General features: G+C 40.7%; 1 protein-coding gene across 1 annotated transcript in view; it reads left to right on the forward strand.

Annotated features, from left to right (window-relative positions):
* Positions 1–20,653, forward strand: part of NRK (Nik related kinase) — a gene marked incomplete at its 5' end in the record, with an annotated part of 219,759 nt that overhangs the window by 106,428 nt on the left and 92,678 nt on the right. The window contains 2 exons of the mRNA XM_080652342.1: positions 18,843–18,899; positions 20,202–20,273. Of these exons, the coding sequence (XP_080508468.1) occupies positions 18,843–18,899; positions 20,202–20,273 (129 nt within the window). The remainder of the gene's footprint in view (positions 1–18,842; positions 18,900–20,201; positions 20,274–20,653) is intronic.

Consider the following 20,653-nt stretch of genomic DNA (forward strand, 5'->3'; position numbering starts at 1 on the left):
AATCCAAAAGTATGAAGATAGTGTAAGGAGCCTCTGGGACAACTTTAAGCGTAGCAACATCCAAATTATGGGGGTGCCAGAAGAAGAGAGAGAGCAAGATATTGAAAACCTATTAGAAGAAATAATGACAGAAAACTTTCACTACCTGGTGAAAGAAATAGACTTACAAGTCCAGGAAGCACAAAGAACCCCAAACAAGAGGAATCCAAAGAAGACCACACCAAGACACATCATAATTAAAATGCCAAGAGCAAAAGACAAAGAGAGAATATTAAAAGCAGCAAGAGAAAAACAGTTACCTACACGGGAGTACCCATACGACTGTCACCGGATTTCTCAACAGAAACTATGCAGGCCAGACGGGAGTGGCAAGAAATATACAAAGTGATGAATAGCAAGAACCTACAACCAAGATTACTCTACCCAGCAAAGCTATCATTCAGAATTGAAGGTCAGATAAAGAGCTTCACAGACAAGAAAAAACTAAAGGAGTTCATCGCCACCAAACCAGTATTATATGAAATGCTGAAGGGTACTCTCTAAGAAAAGGAAGAAAAAGGTAAACATAAAAATTTTGAACAAAGTGACAACAAATACATATCTATCAACAAGTGAATCTAAAAATCAAGTGAATAAAAAAAATCTGATGAACAGAATAAACTGGTGAATATAATAGAATCGGGCATAGAAAGGGAGTGGACTGACAATTCTCAGGAGGAAGGGGGTGTGGGAGTGCAGGAAGAGATTGGTCAAAGATCTTATAACTATGGACGAGGACAGTGAGGAGGGATAAGGGCAAGGGGTGGGATGGGAACCCAGTGGAGGGGAGCTATGGTGGGAAAAAAAGAGGAACAACTGTAATAATCTAAACAATAAAGATTTATTTTTTAAAAAAGAACTTGTTTATGCTTTCCTTTGCTGTTCAGAAGCTTTTTATTTTTAAGACTAGAGGCCTGGTGCATGAAAATTAATGTACTAGATGGGGGGTCTCTCAGCCCAGCCTGCCCCCTCTCTCAGTCCGGGAGCCCTCAGGGGCAGGAGGCAACCCGGTGATCAGGGGAAGGCAACACGCCCATCACACCTCTGCTATTGCCACTGCTGGCAGCGCAAGCCTCAGCTGGCCCTGGTTACCTGCTCCTCGGGCCAGCCCTGGACAGCTGGGAAGCCGCCATCTGAGGTTTACCTGCACCTTGGGCTGGCCCTGGGCAGTTGGGAGGCTGAGGGGATTGGGGACTCTGGAGGCAAGCATGGTAAAGCGTCCGGGGCCGCCTGCAGAGAGGCCCAACCTTGCCATGCGCCTGCAGCACCAATAGGGCTGAGGGGACTGGGTGCCAAAATCTTTTGGCTGTGAACACCACCATCTTTGGGGGCAGGACAGTCAATTAGCATATCCCCTCCTTATTGGCTTTGGGGATCGCCATATTTGAGGGTGGGGCAGTCAATTAGCATATTCCCTCCTTATTAGCTTTGGGTGCTGCCATCTTTGAGGGTGGGGCACTAAATTAGCATATTCCCTCTTTATTTATTTATTTATTTATTTATTTATTTGTTTGTTTATTTTAGTTTTAAATTATTTTATTATATTTAAGTTTAATTTGAAAGGCTTTCGTACCTTTCCTTTATTAGGCAATTTTATTTTGCCTTTGCCATCTTTTTTTTTTTTATTAAGGTATTGTATGTATACATATCTTACCATTGCACCCCACCCACTCCACTCCCATACATGCCCTCCCCCCCCAATGTTTTGCATCCGTTGGTTACTCTTATATGCATTCATATAAGTCCTTCAGTTGATCTCTTATTTCCCCCACCTCTTCCTAACCTTACCGCTGTAATTTGACAGTCAGTTTGATGCTTTACTGCCTCTGTATTTATCTTTTTGTTCATCAGTTTATAATGTTTTTCATTGTCCCCAAATGAGTGAGATCATGTGGTATTTTTCTTTCATTGACTGGCTTATTTCACTTAGCATAATGGTCTCTAATTCCATCCAGGTGCCTACAAATGGTAGTAATTCCTTCTTTTTTATGGCAGCATAGTATTCCATTGTGTAGATGTACCATAATTTTCTGATCCAGTCATCTGCTGACGGGCACCTAGGCTGTTTCAAAATCTTAGCTATTGTAAATTGTGCTGCTATGAACATAGGGGTGCATATATCCTTTCTGATTGGTGTATCTAGTTTCTTAGGATATATTCCTAGGAGTGGGGTTACTGGTTCAAATGGGAGATCCATTTTTAGTTTTTTGAGGAAACTACATACTGTTCTCCACAGTGGCTGCACCAGTCTGCATTCCCACCAGCAGTGCATGAGGGTTCCTTTTTCTCCGCATCCTCGCCAACACTTGTCGTTTGTTGATTTGTTGACGATAGCAATTCTGACAGGTGTGAGATGGTATCACATTGTCATTTTGATTTGCATCTCTCGGATAATTAGTGACTTTGAGCATGTTTTCATGTGTCTCTTGGCCTTCCTTCTGTCTTCTTTTGAAAAGATTCTATTTAGGTCCGTTGCCCATTTTTTTTATTGGATCATTTATCTTCCTTTTATTAATTTGTATAAGCTGCCTGTAGATGTTGGAGATTAAACCTTTATCAGTGATAAGATTTGCAAATATGTTCTCCCATACAGTGGGCTTTCTTGTTGTTTTGTTGATGGTTTCTTTTGCTGTACAAAAGCTATTTATTTTGATGTAGTGCCATTTGTTTATTTTCTCTTTGGCTTCCATTGCCTTAGGGGCAGTGTCAGTGAAGAAGTTCTTTTGTCATATGTCTGAGATTTTGCTGCCTGTGGATTCCTCTAGTATTTTTATGGTTTCCCATCTTATATTTCAGTCCTGTATCCATTTTGAGTTTATTTTTGTGTATGGTGTAAGTTGGTGATCTAGTTTCATTTTTTTGCATGTATCTGTCCAATTTTCCCAACACCATTTATTGAAGAGACTGTCTTGACTCCATTGTATGCTCATGCCTCCTTTGTCAAATATTAATTGCGCATAGTGGTTTGGGTTTATATTTGGATTCTCTATTCTATTCCATTGATCTATATGTCTGTTCTTATGCCAGTACCAGGCTGTTTTGAGGACAGTGGCTTTGTAATACAGCTTGAAATCTGGTATTGAGATCCCTCCTACTTTATTCTTCTGTCTCAGGATTGCTGTGGCTATTCGGGGTCTTTTTTTTATTCCAGATGAATTTTTGGAGAGTTCTTTCTAGGTCTGTGAAATATGCCGTTGGTATTTTAATGGGGAGTGCATTGAATCTATAGATTGCTTTGGGTAGTATGGACATTTTAATGATGTTGATTCTACCAATCCATGAACATGGTATGTTCTTCCATCTGTTTACATCTTCCTCTATCTCTTTTTTCAGTGTCCTGTAGTTTTCCGTGTATAGGTCTTTTACCTCCTTGGTTAGGTTTATTCCTAAGTATCTTAATTTTTTTGGTGCAATGGAAAATGGGATTGCTTTTTTAGTCTCTCTTTCTGTAAGTTCACTGTTGGTATATAGAAATGCCATAGATTTCTTGGTGTTAATTTTGTATCCTGCTACATTGCCGAATTCGTTTATTAAGTCTGTTAGTTTTTTGATGGAGTCTTTCGGGTTTTTTATGTACAATATCATGTCATCTGTAAATAAGGACAGCTTTACTTCTTTTTTCCAATTTAGATGCCTTTTATTTCTTCTTCTTGTCTAATTGCAATGGCTAATACTTCCAGTACTATGTCAAACAGGAGTGGTGAGAGTGGGCATCCCTGTCTTGTTCCTGTTCTTAGGGGAAATGGTTTTAGTTTTTGCCCATTGAGTATGATGTTGGCTGTGGGTTTATCATATATAGCTTTTATTATGTTGCGGTATGATCCTTCTATTCCCACCTTGTTGAGAGTTTTTATCAAGACAGGGTGTTGGATTTTGTCAAATGCTTTTTCTGCATCAATTGATATGACTATGTGATTTTTCTCTCTCAATTTGTTTATGTGATGTATCACGTTAATTGATTTGCGGATATTGTACCATCCTTGCATTCCTGGGATAAATCCTACTTGGTCATGGTGTATGATCTTTCAGATGTACTGCTGGCTCTGATTTGCTAGAATTTTGTTGAGAATTTTGGCATCTACGTTCATGAAGGATATTGGCCTGTAATTCTCCTTCATTGTGTTGTCTTTATCTGGTTTGGGTATTAGGGTGATGCTGGCTTCATAGAAGGAGGTTGGAAGTGTTCTTTCCTCTTGAATTTTTTGGAATAGTCTGAGAAGGATAGGTTTTATTTCTTCCTTGAATGTTTGGTAAAACTCTCCTGTGAAGCCGTCTGGCCCTGGGCTTTTGTTTGCTGGAAGCTCTTTGATGACTGCTTCAATTTCTTCCATAGTTACTGGCATATTGAGCTGTTTAGATTCTTCCTAATTGAGTTTTGGAAGGTTATATTTTTCTAGGAATATGTCCATTTCCTCCAGGTTGTCCAGTTTGTTGGAATAGAGTTGTTCCTAGTAATTTTTAACCATCCTTTGTATTTCAGCAGGATCTGTTGTTATTTCACCTCTTTTATTTCTGATTTTGTTTATTTGGGTCCTCTCTCTTTGCTCTTGGTGAGCCTGGCTAGAGGTTCATCAATCTTGTTTATCCTTTCAAAGAAACAGCTCTTGGTTTTGTTGATCTTTTGTATTGTTTCTTTGGATTCTATGTCCTTTATCTCCACTCTGATCTTTATTATTTCCTTCCTTCTGCTTACTCTGGGCTTTTCTTGTTGCTCTTTTTCTTACTCTTTGAGTTGTTGGGTTAGGTAATTTATTACCATTGTTTCTTGTTTTTTGCAGTAGGCTTGTAGAGCTATGAACTTCCCTCTCAAGACTGCTTTCGCTGTGTACCATAGATTTTGGATTGTAGTGTTTTCATTGTCATTTGTTGCCATGATGTTTTTTATTTCTTCTTTGATCTCTCTGGTAACCCAGTCATGGTTTAATAGCATGCTGTTTAGTCTCCATGTGTTTGATTTATTTGGGTTGTTTTTATTGTAGTTGATTTCCAGTTTTATGCCACTGTGGTCTGAGAAGATGCTTGATATGATTTCTATCTTCTTGAATTTGAAGAGACTTTGCCTATGTCCCAACATATGGTCTATCTTTGAAAATGACCCATGTGCACTTGAGAAGAATGTATATTCTGTGGCTTTGGGGTGAAATATTCTGAATATGTCAATTAATTCCATCTGGTCTAGTGAGACATTTAGGATTGATGTTTCTTTGCTGATTTTTTGTTTAGAGGATTTGTCCAATGGTGATAGTGGGGTATTAAAGTCTCCTACTATGATTGTATTGCTGTCAATCTCTCCCTTGATATCCTCCGGGAGTTTTTTTATGTATTTGGGTGCTCCTGTATTGGGTGCATATATGTTTACCAGAATTATTTCTTCTTGTTGGATTGCTCCCTTTAGTATTATGAAGTGGCCTTCCTTATCTCTTGTTATGTCCTTCACTTTGAGATCTAAGTTGTCATATATAAGTATTGCTACCCCAGCTTTTTTTTCAGTTCCATTTGCATGGAAAACCTTTTTCCATCCCTTCACCCTCATTCTGTGTGCGTCTTTTTTTCTGAGGTGGGTTTCTTGTAGATAGCAGATATATGGGTCGTGTTTGCTTATCCAATCTGTTACCCTATGTCTTTTGATTGGGGCATTTAATCCATTTACATTTCAAGTTATTATTGATAGGTACTTATTTGTCGCCATTCCTATTCTTTACCCCTGTGTTCCTTCTTCGCTTCCTAATTCTTTTTTTTTTACAGCAGACCCTTTAGCATTTCTTGCATTGCTGGTTTGGTGGTAATAAATTCCCTTGGTCCTTTTTTGTCTGTGAAGCTCCTGATTTCACCTTCAATTTTGATTGATAGCCTTGCTGGGTACAGTATTCTTGGATTCAGACCGTCCTTTGCATGACTTTGTATATTTCATTCCATTCCCTTCTGGCCTGATGAGTTTCTGTTGAGAAATCAGTTGCTAGTCTGATGGGGGTTCCTTTGTATGTAACTTTCTGTCTCTCTCTTGCCGCTTTTAAGATTCTTACTTTGTCGTTGGTTTTTGCCAATTTAATTATAATGTGCCTTGGTGTCGGTCTTTTGGGGTTCATTTTGCTTGGGACTCTGTGAGCTTCTTGGATTTGTGTGGGGATTTTCTTCCCTATAGCAGGGAAATTTTCTGTCATTATTTCTTCAAAGAGGCTTTCTATTCCTTGCTCAGCTTCCTTTCCTTCTCTAACCCCTATTATGCGGATGTTGTTTTGTTTCGTGTTGTCCCAAAGTTCCCTTAGGCTCTCCTCCTGCCTTTTAATTTTTTTTTCTAGAAGTTGCTCTACTTGGGTATTTTTTCCCATCTTGTCTTCTAGCTCACTGATGCGGTCCTCTGCTTCTTCTAGTCTACTCTTGATGCTTTCTATTGAGTTCTTTACAACAGCAATGTCATTTTTCATTTCTTTTTGGTTCTTCTTCATTTCCTCTTGGTTCTTGCTCATATTTTCGAATTTGTCTTCCATTCTTTTCAGCCACCTTATGACAATTTCTCTGAATTCTTTTTCTGGAAGGTTGCTTGCCTCCACTTCGTTTACTTCCTTTTCTGGTGATTCCTGATTTTCTTTCATATGCGGACTGTGTCTTTGTCTCCCCATGTTCTCTCTTCTCTGGGTGTCTGGTTATGTAGTTCCCTCTCTCCTGCATTGATTTAAAGGCACAAAATACAGCACTACCAGGTACAACACACAAGGCACTGAACACAAATGTATTCATGATATTAATAACCTCCAATAAAGGTGACCACCAGAGAAAGGCAAATTAGGGGATAGGAGAGAAAGAAGAAGAGGAAAAAGAAAGAAATAAGAAAAAAAATGAGTGTCAAAATGAAATTGGGAAAAGGAAAAAAAAAGTAAGAGAGACAAGAAAGAGACTAAGAGAGAAAGGGGAACAGACTATCTATATTGGGTATAAAACTCCAATAGAACAATCACTAATCCCAGCAAATTCCAGCAATAAGAACCTGGGGATTAATACAAAGTACAACACCAACTAATATTGAGTGAGGCAAGGGGAAACAGAAGCACAAAACAACAACAACAAAAATAAACAAAAGAAGAATAAGCAAAACAATCTCACAAAAAAGCATAAAAATTCGATATATTCTACATTCAAGCGAACAACAACAAAAGGACAGAGAGAAAAACAATTTTTTGGATAGTTAAGACAGCGAAGAGAGAGGTGTGTATGGACTTGGAGCAGGGGATTGGAGATTAGATATGTAAGTAGGGTGAAATTTTAACAAGGGGTAAACAGAAAGAATAGGGAAAATCTAAAGCAGGAAAGGGGTAAGATAAACAGGACACCGAAAAGGGGAAGGTTAGGAAGAGAGTGATGGCATAAAGGTAGAGTTGAGATAGAGTAAAATGATGCTAAAGGAAAGATGAAAATAGAATGTAGAACAGTAATCCCAAAGTAAAATGAAGAGAAAATAAAATGACACTTTAAAAAAAAAAAGATAAAATAGCAGTAGTAATAATAGGGATTGAAAATAAAAATGTAATAATTAAAAAGGTAAAATCAAGTGAGGAAAAAAGAAAAAAAATAATTTCTTGAGTAAAAGATGCAAAAAATGAAAATAAAAAAATAAAAAATAAAAATAAAATGTGGATTAGTGAAGGTCATTCACTTCCTCTGTTGTTCTGTTTGGCACGCCTGTTTCTCAGTCCGGACAGTATTGCAGTTCCCTGCGTTCCACTGCTCTTCAGTGTTGTAAGCCAGTTCTGATTTTAAGCAGGCCGTGTGTCTTAATTTCTCGTATTCCTTTATTTTTGATTACACAAGAGTCAATTTGTGATTCAGCCCCTGGGTGGCATTGTTTCTGGATTGACTTCCGGGTCTATCTATGGCCTCTCTAGGCAGTGTTAGAGCTTTCTTTCCCTGTGGTACTCACTACCGGTTTGTGGGAGTGGGCTGCCTCAGAGCTGGCTCTCCGATGGTCACTCCCCACTCCGATCCCCAGGTTCCAGAAAAACAACTTTCCCCTGCAGTTTCCCAGGGTGTCCCCAAATGGGTGATCATATGTATTGGGCTTAGTAATCAGAAGCAAGGATTTGAAGAGGAAAAAGCCCAAGTGTGTGAACTCTGGGGCTGCGCGTAAATCTAGGCAGCCGGCACACCCCTGAAATTCTTAGGGTGTCCCTGCATGTCAGATCAAAATGGGTTGCTTTTTAGAGAGTCCTTTTGTTAGCAGCTCTGAGGACCCCCTTCCACGTTCACAGACCACGCCAGCCCCAACAGCCATGGATTTTTCTAGGCACAGACTTCCCTGGTCCTCCAGCTCCCGCAAAATGTGCGTTCCTCTCTCCCGCCAGGACTAGAGACCTCACCTTATCCCAGGCGAAATCTGACTTTCCATGGTGGAGTGTAGAGTTCTTCTGAACCCGTGTGTTTGCGCCAATTGGGGAGCATTGTTCTGGGGCTCACAGCTGTTCCGTGGGTGCCACAGTTGTGGATTCTCAGGCTTCCGATAAGCTCCACTTTCTGGTTCAAGATGGCGCAGACTCTGCGTCCAAGCCCGCAGCTCTGGGAGGGGACCCAGCCGTAGTGGGGGCTGCCAGGTCAGGGGAACCTTGTCTAGCAGTCCCCCACCTTCTTCTGGAGTTCAGCTGTCCCCCAACTTGCCAACAAACACTCCTCGTGCGACCCTCAGCTGTTCTTTCTTTCTGCTCTGGGACAAGGCTCAGAACATGTCTGTCTATTCTGCCGCCATTTTTCCCTCCAGCATATTCCCTCTTTATTAAATAGGATTATTACTTTACTATTTTCTTAAAGATATAATGAGAAACAAAACAATCAAATTTCTTGCAAACATTTAAGATAATTTAAATCAATATAAGTGTTTTGAATTTAGCAATCTTGTTTTAAAAATACACCAGTCAGAAAGAATATATGTACTCCTATGTTCATAGCTGCACAATGTACAATAGCTAAGATTTGGAAGCAGCCTAAGTGTCCAACAGCAGGTGAGTGGATTAGAAAACTGTGGTACATCTGCAGAATGGAATACTATGCTGCTGTAAAAAAGAAGGAACTCTTACCTTTTGTAACAGCATGGATGGACATGGAGAGAGAAATAAGCCAATCAGAGAAAGATAAATATCACATGATCTCACTCATGTGTGGAATATAATGAACAACATAAACTGATGAACAAAAACAGATCGAGGCAGAAAAGCATCAAATGGATCTTCCAATCTCAGAGGGAAGGCAATGGAAGGGGTGGGGGGTTAAGAGATCAACTAAATGACTTGTATGCATGCATATAAGCATAACTAATGGACACAGACACTAGGTGGAGTGAGGGCATGTGCTGGAAGGTGGGGGTGGCTGGGAAGAGGTCAATGGGGGAAAAAGGAGACATATGTAATACTTTAATCAATAAAGAAAAAATACCTTTAGTAAACTCATTCTAGTTCATACTGATCACTTATTTTCTAAGAGAACACACATTAAATATTAATACTATGTTCTAAAACTTTGTTGGATATCAGTCCATGTCTTCCTTATTTATAGGTTTGGGATTTCCTTCATTCCCCATAGGTTTTCAAAAATTTTGCACACTGCCTCTCAAATCATGCCTCTAAATTCTTTTTGTATTTTGAAAATGAATTTAAATGATCCAGAAGACTTTATTACATTGAACGCTTCTAAGATTTCTCTTGGTATCTCATCTTATCTAATAAAAGAGTAATATGCAAATTCACCATCACTCCAACACACAAGATGGCTGCCCCCATGTGGACACAAGATGGCCACCACAAGATGGCTGGCAGGGGAGGGCAGTAGGGAGAGACCAGGCATGCAAGGGAGGACAGTTGGAGGCAATCAGGCCTGCAGAGGAGGGCAATTAGTGGTGACTGGGCCGGCAGGGGAGGGCAGTTGGGGGTGACCAGACCTGCAGGGGAGGACAGTTGGGAGGGACCCAGGCCTGCAGGGGAGGGCAGTTGGGGGGATCAGGCCTACAGGGGAGGGCAGTTGGGGGTGACCAGGCCTGCAGGGGAGGGCAGTTTGGGGGGACCAGACCTACAGGGGAGGGCAGTTAGGGGTGACCAGGGCTGCAGGGGAGGGCAGTTAGGGGTGACCATGGCTGCAGGGGAGTGCAGTTTGGGGCAACCTGGCTGGCAGGGGAGGGCAGCTAGGGGTGACCGGGCTAGCAGGGGAGGGCAGTTGTGTGCAATCGGGCCGGCAGTGGGGAGCACTTAGGCATCTATCAGGCTGGCAGGAGAATGGTTAGGGGGTGTTCAGGCTGGCAGGCAGAAGCAGTTAGGGGCAATCAGGCAGGCAGGCAGGCGAGCAGTTGGGAGCCAGCAGTCCTGTATTGTGGGAGGGATGTCTGACTGCCCGTTTAGGCCCAGGTGGATCTGGCCTAAACGAGCAGTTGGACATCCCTCGAGGGGTCCCAGATTGGAGAGGGTGCAGGGTGGGCTGAACGACACCCCCCTGCCCAGTGCAAGAATTTCGTGCAACGGGCCTCTAGTTACTTATAATTTTCAATTTCTTCAATTTTTCCAGTTTGAAAAATAATTTTCTTGATAGAGAATGAAAACATGAGTTCAGACATTCTACCTTTGCTGTTATCTGTCAACATTATTTTATTTTGTTTAATATGTGAATCAGCCTTCTTCTCTGCCCTCACCCTTCTCTCCTTTCCAAACTTCTAAAAGTCCTCTATGATGCACTTCCTATTTTCTTCAAGCTTTAACTTCATTCTTGGTTCTCACTTTTTAATGTTTTCCACAAAGGCTCATGCTATCTTTGCTAATCCCCTTTGTCTATGAGTCTGACAGTCCATATTTTTATGACTTTTAGTTAGAATCTGAGTTAGTGTATTGCCCTGTGCTGCTATAGGTTTACTTAGATGTCTCCATCTTTCATTCTCTCTCTCTCTCTCTCTCTCTCTCTCTCTCTCTCTCTCTCTCTCTCTCATCTCTGTCGCTATCTCTATCTTTAGATGAACAGGTTTTTTTAAAAATTCTTTATTGTTGAAAGTATTACACATGTCCTCTTCTCCCCGCCATTGTCATCAACCAGCCAGCCCCCACCCTCCAGTCCTGGCCTTCACCTCCCCATTGTCTGTGTCTATTGGTTATGCTTACATGCATACAAGTCTTTGGTTGATCTCTAACCCTAACCCTAACCCCCCCCCCCAACTAATCCACCCCTGCCTTCGCTCTGAGGTTTGATGGTCTGTTCCATACTGCTATGTATCTGGATCTATTTTTGTTCATCAGTTTATGTTGTTCATTATATTCCACAAATGAGTGAGATAATATGATACTTAACTTTCTCCTGACTGGCTTATTTCGCTCAGCATAATGCTCTCCAGGTCCATCCATGCTGTTGCAAATGGGAAGAATTCTTTCTTTTTTACAGCAGCATAGTATTCCACAGTTTTTTAACCCATTCATCTGCTGATGGCCACTTAGGTTGCTTCCAAATCTTAGCTATTGTAAATTTTGCACTATTAACATAGGGGTGCATATATTCTTTATGATTGGTGTTTCTGATTTTTAGGATATATTCCTAGAAGTGGGATTACTGGGTCAAATGGGAGTTCCATTGTTAAGTTTTTGAGAAAATGCTATACTGTTTTCAGCAGAAGATGCACCAGTCTGCATCCCCACCAGCAGTGTATGAGGGTTCCCTTTTCTCCACATCCTCGCCAACACTTGTCAATTTTTGATTTGTTGATGATAGCCATTCTGACAGGTGTGAGATGGTACCTCATTGTAGTTTTGATTTTCATTTCTAAGATGATTAGTGATGTTGAGCATGTTTTCATATGCCTCTTGGCCTTCTGTATGTCTGCTTTGGAGAAGTGTCTATTTAAGTCCTTTGCTCATTTTTTATTGGATTGTTTATCTTCCTTTGGTTAAGTTTATGAGTTCCCTATAAATTTTGGAGATTAAACCCTTATCCGATGTAACATTGGCAAATATGTTCTCCCATGCAGTGGGCTCTCTTGTTATTTTGTTGATGGTTTCTTTTGCTGTTCAGAAGCTTTTTATTTTGATGTAGTCCCATTTGTTTATTTTCTCCTTAGTTTCCATTGACCTAGGACAGTGGTCGGCAAACTGCGGCTCGCGAGCCACATGCGGCTCTTTGGCCCCTTGAGTATGGCTCTTCCACAAAATACCACGTGTGGATGTGCACATACAGTGCGATTGAAACTTCGTGGCCCATGTGCAGAAGTCGGTTTTCATCTCTCAAAAGAAATTTCAATCGTTGTACTGTTGATATTTGGCTCTGTCGACTAATGAGTTTGCTGACCACTGACCTAGGAGATATGTCAGTAAATATATTGCTACAAGATATATCTGATATTTTGCTACCTATGAATTCTTCTAAGATTTTTATGGTTTCCCGTATTACGTTTATGTCTTTTATCAATTTTGAGTTTATTTTTGTGGATGGTGTAAGTTGGTGGTCTAGTTTCATTTTTTGCATGTATCTGTCTAATTTTCTCAGCATCAGTCTTTATTGAAGAGACTGTCTTGATTCCACTGTATGCTCTTGCCTCTTTTGTCAAATATTACTTGAGCAAAATGGCTTGGGTCAATTTCTGGGTTCTCTGTTCTGTCCCAGTGACCTATATGTCTGTTTTTGTGCCAGTAGCAGACTGTTTTGAGAACAGTGGCTTTGTAATACATCTTGATATCTGGTATTGTGATTCCTCCAACTTTGTGCTTTCTCAGGATTGCTGTGGCTATTCGAGGTCTTATTTTATTCCATATAAATTTTTGGAGTATTTGTTCTAGGTCTGTGAAATATGCCATTGGTATTTTAATGGGGATTGCATTCAATCTATAGATTGCTTTGGGTAGTATGGATATTTTAATGATGTTGATTCTACCAATCCATGAACATGGTATAGTTTTCCACTTGTGCATACCCTACTCTATCTCATTTTCAATGTCCTTTAGTTTTTGAGTACAGGTCTTTTACCTCCGTGGTTAAGTTTATTTCTAAGGCTTTTAATTGTTTTGTTGCAATGGTAAGTGTGATTGTTTATTTAGTTTCCCTTTCTGAGAGTTCATTATTGGTGTATAAAAATGCCATAGATTTCTGGCTGTTAATTTTATATCCTGCTCTGTTTCCAAATTGACAAGAGAGCCCACTTCATGGGAGTACATATTTGCCAATGATACATCTGAAAGGAGTTAACCTCCAAAATTTATAGAGAACTCATACAACTTAACAAAAGGAAGATAAACCATCCAATTAAAAAATGGGCAAAAGACAGTTCTCCAAAGTGGACATACAGAAGGCCAAAAATCATATGAAAATGTGCCCAATGTCACTAATTATCCGAGAAATGCAAATCAAAATGACAATAAGTTGCCATCTCACACCTGTCAGAGTGGTTATCATCAACAAATCAACAAATGGCAAGTGTTGGCAAGGATGTGGAGAAAAGGCCTTGTACACTGCTAGTGGGAATGCAGACTGGTGCAGCCTCTGTGGAAAACAATATAGAATTTCCTCAAAAAATTAACAATGGAACTCCCATTTGACCCAGTAATCCACTTATAGGAATATATCCCGGGAAATCAGAAACACTCTTCAGAAAGAATATATGCACCCCTATGTTCATAGCAGTGCAATTTACAATAACTAATACTTGGAAACAGCCTAAGTGCCCATCAGCAGATGAAGTGGAAAAAAAACTATGGTACATTTACACAGTGGAATACTACCCTGCATTAAACAAGAAAGAACTCTTACCATTTGCAATAACATGGATGTACCTGGGGTGTATTATGCTGAGCAAAATAATCCAGAGAAAGATAAGTATCACATGATCTCACTCATATGTGGAATCTAATGAACCAAATAAACTGATGATCAATTATAGACCCAGAGTCATAGAAGCATGAACAGACTGTTGAACCTCAGAGGTAAGGCAAGGGAGTGTGGGTGGGAAGAGATCAGTCAATGAATTTGTATGCATATTTGCATAAACTGTGGGCACAAACAATGGGGTGGTGAGTGCCTGGGGTGGGCAGAGAACTGGAGTGGGCTAGAAGAGGTTAATGGGGGAAAAAGGAGGACCTATGTAATAGTTTCAACAATGAAGATTAAAAAAATAGACCCAGAGACATAGAAACATCGAATAGACCAGTGGTCGGCAAACTCATTAGTCAACAGTACCAAATATCAACAGTACAACGATTGAAATTACTTTTGAGAGCCAAATTTTTTAAACTTAAACTTCTTCTAACGCCACTTCTCCAAAATAGACTCGCCCAGGCTGTGGTATTTTGTGGAAGAGCCACACACAAGGGGCCAAGGAGCCGCATGTGGCTCATGAGCCACAGTTTGCCAACCATGGGAATAGACTATCAATCCTCAGAGGGCAGGCAGGGGAGGGTAGGATGGGGGAAAGAGATCATCTAATGAACTCATATGTGTCTATGCATAGCCCATAGGCACACACAATAGGGTCGTGAAGGCTTTGGGGTGGGGGTTGGGTGGGAGAGGTCAAAGGGGGAAAAAAGGGGACATATGTAATACTTTCAACAATAAGGGTTACATACAGTATATCATAATAATGAAAGGCCAAGAGGCGTCATGACCAAAACCACAAAACGAAGGGTCACAAGGAGGTGAATGGAGCACCTCTCAGTCCTCCCCCCCCTACCCCCCACCCCCCACCCCCCACCCCCGCCTGTCCACAGGCTCCCATCCCTGGATGGCCAACAGGGAACCACGGGTAACCAGGCTGGGTAGCAGCAGAGCTGGACTGGGGACTTGCAGGAGGCACAAGGCAGACCTCCTGGTCCCTCCCCCCAGCCAGCAGGCTCCAACTGATCCTCAGTTTCTTCTGAAAGGAATGTGGCGCCTCCACTGCGCAGCCTCCCAGAACGCGGACTCACCACTGTAAGAGGCTCTGGAGTGGAGACTTCAACAAGGACTTCAGTGCCTGCAGGAAAACTCAGCCTTCACTGCTGGGAGGTGGACGGAGAGCATAAGCTTTAAAGCACAAACACCTCCTCAGGAAAATCTGCCACCTCCCTACTCCACAGCTGCTTCCCTGTCTGCAGGAAACTGCGCAGGCTCCTCCCTGTGAGATGGGCGGGGCCAGAGCCTTAGTTGAGCATTTCTGAGATGAAGGCTGGGCCAGTGCAGGCAAGGAGGGAGGGAAGGACGGAGGGAGGGAGGGAAGGACGGAGGGAGGGAGGGAGGGCGCGGCAGGAGCAAGGGGGAAGCCCTGTTCCCTGCACCTCCTCTCCCAGGCATAGCCCTTCCTGGTGTTATGATAAATGGAGTTGTGTTTTTCTAACTCTGTCCGGGTAAAGGAAACAAGTATCTGTTGACTTCCAATCTTACTCTCCCAGCCACCAGTTAATCCCTCTGGATGCATCATATTCAGCCTCCAAAGGATCTGAGGGGCAGGTTCAACCTTCATTCCATAGTTGAGGAAACTGACCCATAAACACATGGGTCTCATGCCTCAGGGTCAACTCCCAAGGAAATCTCCGGGTAATAACTCAGATTGTATATCTAAGGGTATATTTTCTTCTGTTTTCATGTTTAATTCAACCCCAGGAATCCAATAATACAATAAGGAATAAAATGAGTTCAGAGGGCTCAGCATTGTATTCCCAGGGCCTTTGGTCCCAGGCAAACCGCAGAGCTCACTTATCCTAAGATGAAAGGAAAGGAAAGAGAAACGTGAAAGGATTCCCTGTTTAGTCACAGAGACATCTCATAGCCACATACTAAGGACAGGACATTAACTTAGGGGTGGAAAGGACACAAAAGGAATAGAAGATGGAGCCATTTCCGTTCAGATTCAAACCAAGTTAACGAGGCAGAAGAAACACTGGACGCCATGGAAGAATAAGATGAAACGGTCCGGTAGGGAGTGTCATAGACCTCGCAGGGACAGCACCTGGGGCTCCGGACATGACGGGAGGAGGGAGGGGGCTGGGTGAGAGGAAGTGCATGGAAAGGCCTGGGAGTAGGAACAAGAGGAGGATATGCGGAAGGTGGGCCCCACCAGGTGATGACAGGGGGCAAGCCTGCGGGAGGTGGCCAAGTGCCCCCACCTCTCTGAGGGGTGCATGCGTCAGTCCTGGGAGCTGCGGCTGATGGAGAGGGGGCTATGGCTCTATGTGGATGAGTTGCCAATGAGAGCCTCCCTGCAGCCACAGTACTCGGTGTTGTCAACACAGCGGGAGCACAGGATCATGTACACAACGTCATGAAAGAAAAAGCATCCTATTCCCAACTAATTCACAGACTTCTATTTCTGGTATCTATATTCCAATGTGTCCACAAGAACATTTGGAAAAAGAACAAACATTTGTACGTGATATGACTGCATCTTTAGAAAACCCAAGTGATCACAACCAGAGCACTTTTAATACCTAATGATCCAAATACACTGATGAACAAAAATGGACCCAGAGATACAGACACATGAACAGACTGTGGAACCTCAGAGGGAAGGCGGGGGACGGTGGGTGGGTGGGAAGAGATAAATCAATGGCCTTGTGTGCATATATGCATCACCCCTGGACAGAAACAATGGGGTGGTGAGGGCCTGGGGTGGGGAGTAGGCTGGAAAACGTTAATGGGGGAAAAGGGGACCTATGTAAATCTTTCAACAATAAAGATTTAATAAGAGTAAAAATTAAAGTAAAATTAAAATATAAATGAAAAGAAAATAAAAGCCAAGAGTAACTGCCCTGCCCAGGTGGCTCCGTTGCTTGGAGCTTTGGCCTGTACATTGAAAGTTTGCGAGTTTGAACCCTGGTCGGTGTGTGTGCGGAAGGCCACTGAGCAAGTGGTGCCTGGAGGAGGGAAGCTCCTCAGATCTAAACACAGTGCAGGCCTCGCCCATGATCCAAGGACCATCCTCTGCTGAGTGAGACTGGACCCCCCATTTTCCTGTCGAGTCCCTGGTCTCTGAGTTATAGGGCAGTTTCCCCATGTTCTCCAGAATGCACTGCTCAGTAACCATCTGTACTAATAAAAGGGTAATATGCTAATTAGCCCGGACATCCCTCTGGACAAAGCCACGATGGTGGAGGAAAGGCAAAAGTGGTTAGGGGCAACCAGGCCAGCAGGGAAGAGCAGTTAGGGGCAACCAGGCAGGCAGGCAGAGCGGTTATGGGTGATCAGGCAGGGAGGCAGGTAAGTGGTTAGGAGCCAGCAGTCCTGGATTGTGAGAGGGGTGTCCAACTGCCGGTTTAGGCCCAATCCCACTCGGGCCCAAACCGGCAGTTGGACATCCCCTGAGGGGTCCCGGATTGGAGAGGGTGCAGGCCAGCCTGATGTACCTGCCCCCCCCCCCATCCATGCACAAATTTTGTGCACAGGGCCTCTATTATATATATATAAATATTTTTAAAAACCTCAAAAACAAAAAATGGGTATAGTACATGAATAGATATTTTTCTAAAGAAGACATAGAGATGACCAATAGATAGATGAAAAAATGCTCAGCACCACTAATCTTAAGGGAAATACAAATCAACATGGCAATTAGATATCACCTCACACCTGTCAGAATGGCTATTATAAAAAAGACATCAACTAACAAGTGTTGGTGAGAATGAGGAGAAAAAAGAAACCTTGTACACTGTTGATGGGTTTATTCATTGATGCAGCCACTACAGAAAACAGTATGGAGATTCCTCAAAAAATTACAAATAAAGTTCAAATAAGTAGAAGGAAGGAAATAATAAAGTAAACTCTTTGAAGTAAACTACTGTACAACCCAGGAATTCCACTTCTGGGTATTTATCTGAAGAATACATGAAACACTGATTAGAAAAGTTACATGCATGTCTGTCTATGGCAGTATTATTTACAATATTCAAGATATGGAATTAACCTAAGTGTTCAATGATAAAATATTACTCAGCCATGAGAAAGAATGAAATCTTGCCCTTTTCAACTATATGGATGGACCCAGAGGGTATTATGCTAGTGAAGTAAGTCAGACAGGGAAAGACTTAATATCAAATGATTTCACTTATATTTGGAATCTAAAACAACAACACACACAAAAAAATAGGAACAGACTCATAGATACAGAGAATGAACTGATGGCTGTCAGAATAGAGGGGACTTGTAGGATCAGGTAAGAAAAGATGAAGCAGATTAAGAGATAAAAACTCCCTCTTGGAAAGAAGTCATGGGGATATAATATACAATATAGGGAATATAATCAATAATATTGTAAGAACTTTATGTAGTGACACAAACACAGTGGAATACTTATCATGGTGATCACTTCATAAGGTATATAAATGTCAAATCACTATTTTTTTACACCTGAAATGAATATAATATTATATGTCAACAATACCATAATAAAAAGGAAAACAAAACTACTCCATAAACTTGCTTGATTTTTTGAGCGAAATACTTTGTATTTCTTTAAAATGTTCATTGCCTGGCTGGCATGGCTCAGTGGTTGAGCGTCAACCTATGAACCAGGAGGTCACGATTCAATTTCTGGTCAGGGATCAATCCCCCGTGGGCAGCATGCAGGAGGCAGCCAATCAATGATTCTCTTATCATTGATGTTTCTATCTATCTCTCCCTCTCCCTTCCTCTCTGACATCAATAAAAATACTAAAAAAATAAAATGTTCATAATTTAATCTTTTTGTTCTCTATATTATACCTTATATTTACTCTCTATATAGTATTTTAGATAGGCTATAGTGTTTGGCCTTATTTTATTGTAATATTTTCACTTTGCTGTTTGACTGCTTGATTCTATAGCCAGCATTTAATGTTTATTACTATGCTATGTTTCAGGGACTCCATGAAAAAACTGGTGCATTTACAGCTGTTAAAGTGATGAATGCTCGTAAGGTAATATTATATCCTATCTATATTTTATTCCCTTAATGGTCTATGGTCTAAGGATAAACAGTTCAGAAAATATTGTTTTTTTTAATCATTATATGTAATTATAATTATGTTAACCTGAATTTATTATATTTATCATTTAATGTTTTCTACCCATTAGTATATTATCTTTATTATGAATTTATTATATTTGCAGGTCAAATGCATTTATTTTGGCATTTTATAAGAATTAAGACATTATCTGTTTTTATATCTATTTCTAGTTGATTATCTATTTCCAGGGATATCAAAGAGGAGATTTCTTCTAATATTGTGTTAATCCTTCTTGTTCCATCATATTATTTTCCCTCTCCAACTATTATTTTTGAGAATTGAGGCCATTAGATTCTCAATGACAGGTAGAAGTAAAGAACTTGTCTGAGATACACATTTTTCTTATATTTTCTGACAGATGAGCAAGACAAACAGTTTAATTTGCACTGTTCTTGTTAACATTCATAAAGTTGAACCACAGTTTATAACATATTGTCAGAGAATTTGCTAAGCACTGATTTCTGTCCTCTTTCTTTAGCATGAGTGCCTTACTTTCTCAAGATAATATTAGCATGAACATAGCAAAGGTCAAAGAATTTTCACTTTACTATACCCTAAAGGAAAATTCTCAAATAGTATGTTTGAAAACTCTACATAGTCACTGAACTGTTGTCTATGCCATAAACTGTTCTTTCATAATTTGTGCAGGCAGTGAATTGCTAAAGCTATTTAAAGAGTTGCATGTTTTTTTTTTGTTTTGCCAGTAAGTGTCAAATGTTGCAAACCAATGTGAATTTCAAGGGATGTTAATGTTTCGTGGATTTATTTTGACCTACAAACCTGACTTTCCAATAATCAATCTAGTACTATTTGAGTGAGACTCCCTAAAGTACTTATTTCCTTATTTTAACTTGAGAGACCTTGACCCACATTTAATTTAATTTTTAGATACTCTAACTTTTGAAATATTTAAAAATCATATTCAGCCCATACATAGTGTCATTTATGTTATTTTTAAGGGGAAATAACACTTTGTTAACATCAAATTATAATTTTTTCATAGGCAGTTAAATGTGTTATTATGAATTTGATGCTAAGTTTCTGCATATATAAGAGTACAATGTTTTAGTTAAAACTATTAGCAAAATATGAGAGAAGAATGATATTATGTTACTTTTCCATTTAGTGCTAAAAGAGCACAAAGTACTAAAGAGTAAATCATTTTAAGCATGTACCAGTGGTTCTAATAGCATTTTCTTCCTGGTTTTGCAGACTCCTTTACCTGAAATAGGAAGGCGAGTGAGAGTGAATAAATATCAAAAGTCTGTCGGGTGGAGATACAGTGTGAGTACTGAAAGTCCTCATTAGCCCTCAAGTAGTCTTCCCTTATTTTTCAACTTTAAATTAATCCCTTTGTGTTGTATTATCTTTAGAAGGCCACCATTAAAATGTTCTTGTGTGGAAGTGACAACATATTTATACCTTTTCACATATTCACAGAGTCAATCATCATATTTGAAAACTAGCATCAGTCAGAAAGCAGGGCCTAGAATAAATGGTTACTTGAACAAGTAAGTGTTAACTGCAGAACAGTAAACCCACCCAAAAAATAAAAGCCTAATAATGCTAGGTGTCTGGTCATCTGGTCATCCATTCAACCAATCAAAGCGTAATATGCTAATGATATGGTAAGGCCACTCAATCGCTTGCTATGACATGCACTG

Source organism: Plecotus auritus, assembly GCF_963455305.1.
Source record: "Plecotus auritus genome assembly, chromosome: X".
NCBI lineage: Eukaryota > Metazoa > Chordata > Mammalia > Chiroptera > Vespertilionidae > Plecotus > Plecotus auritus.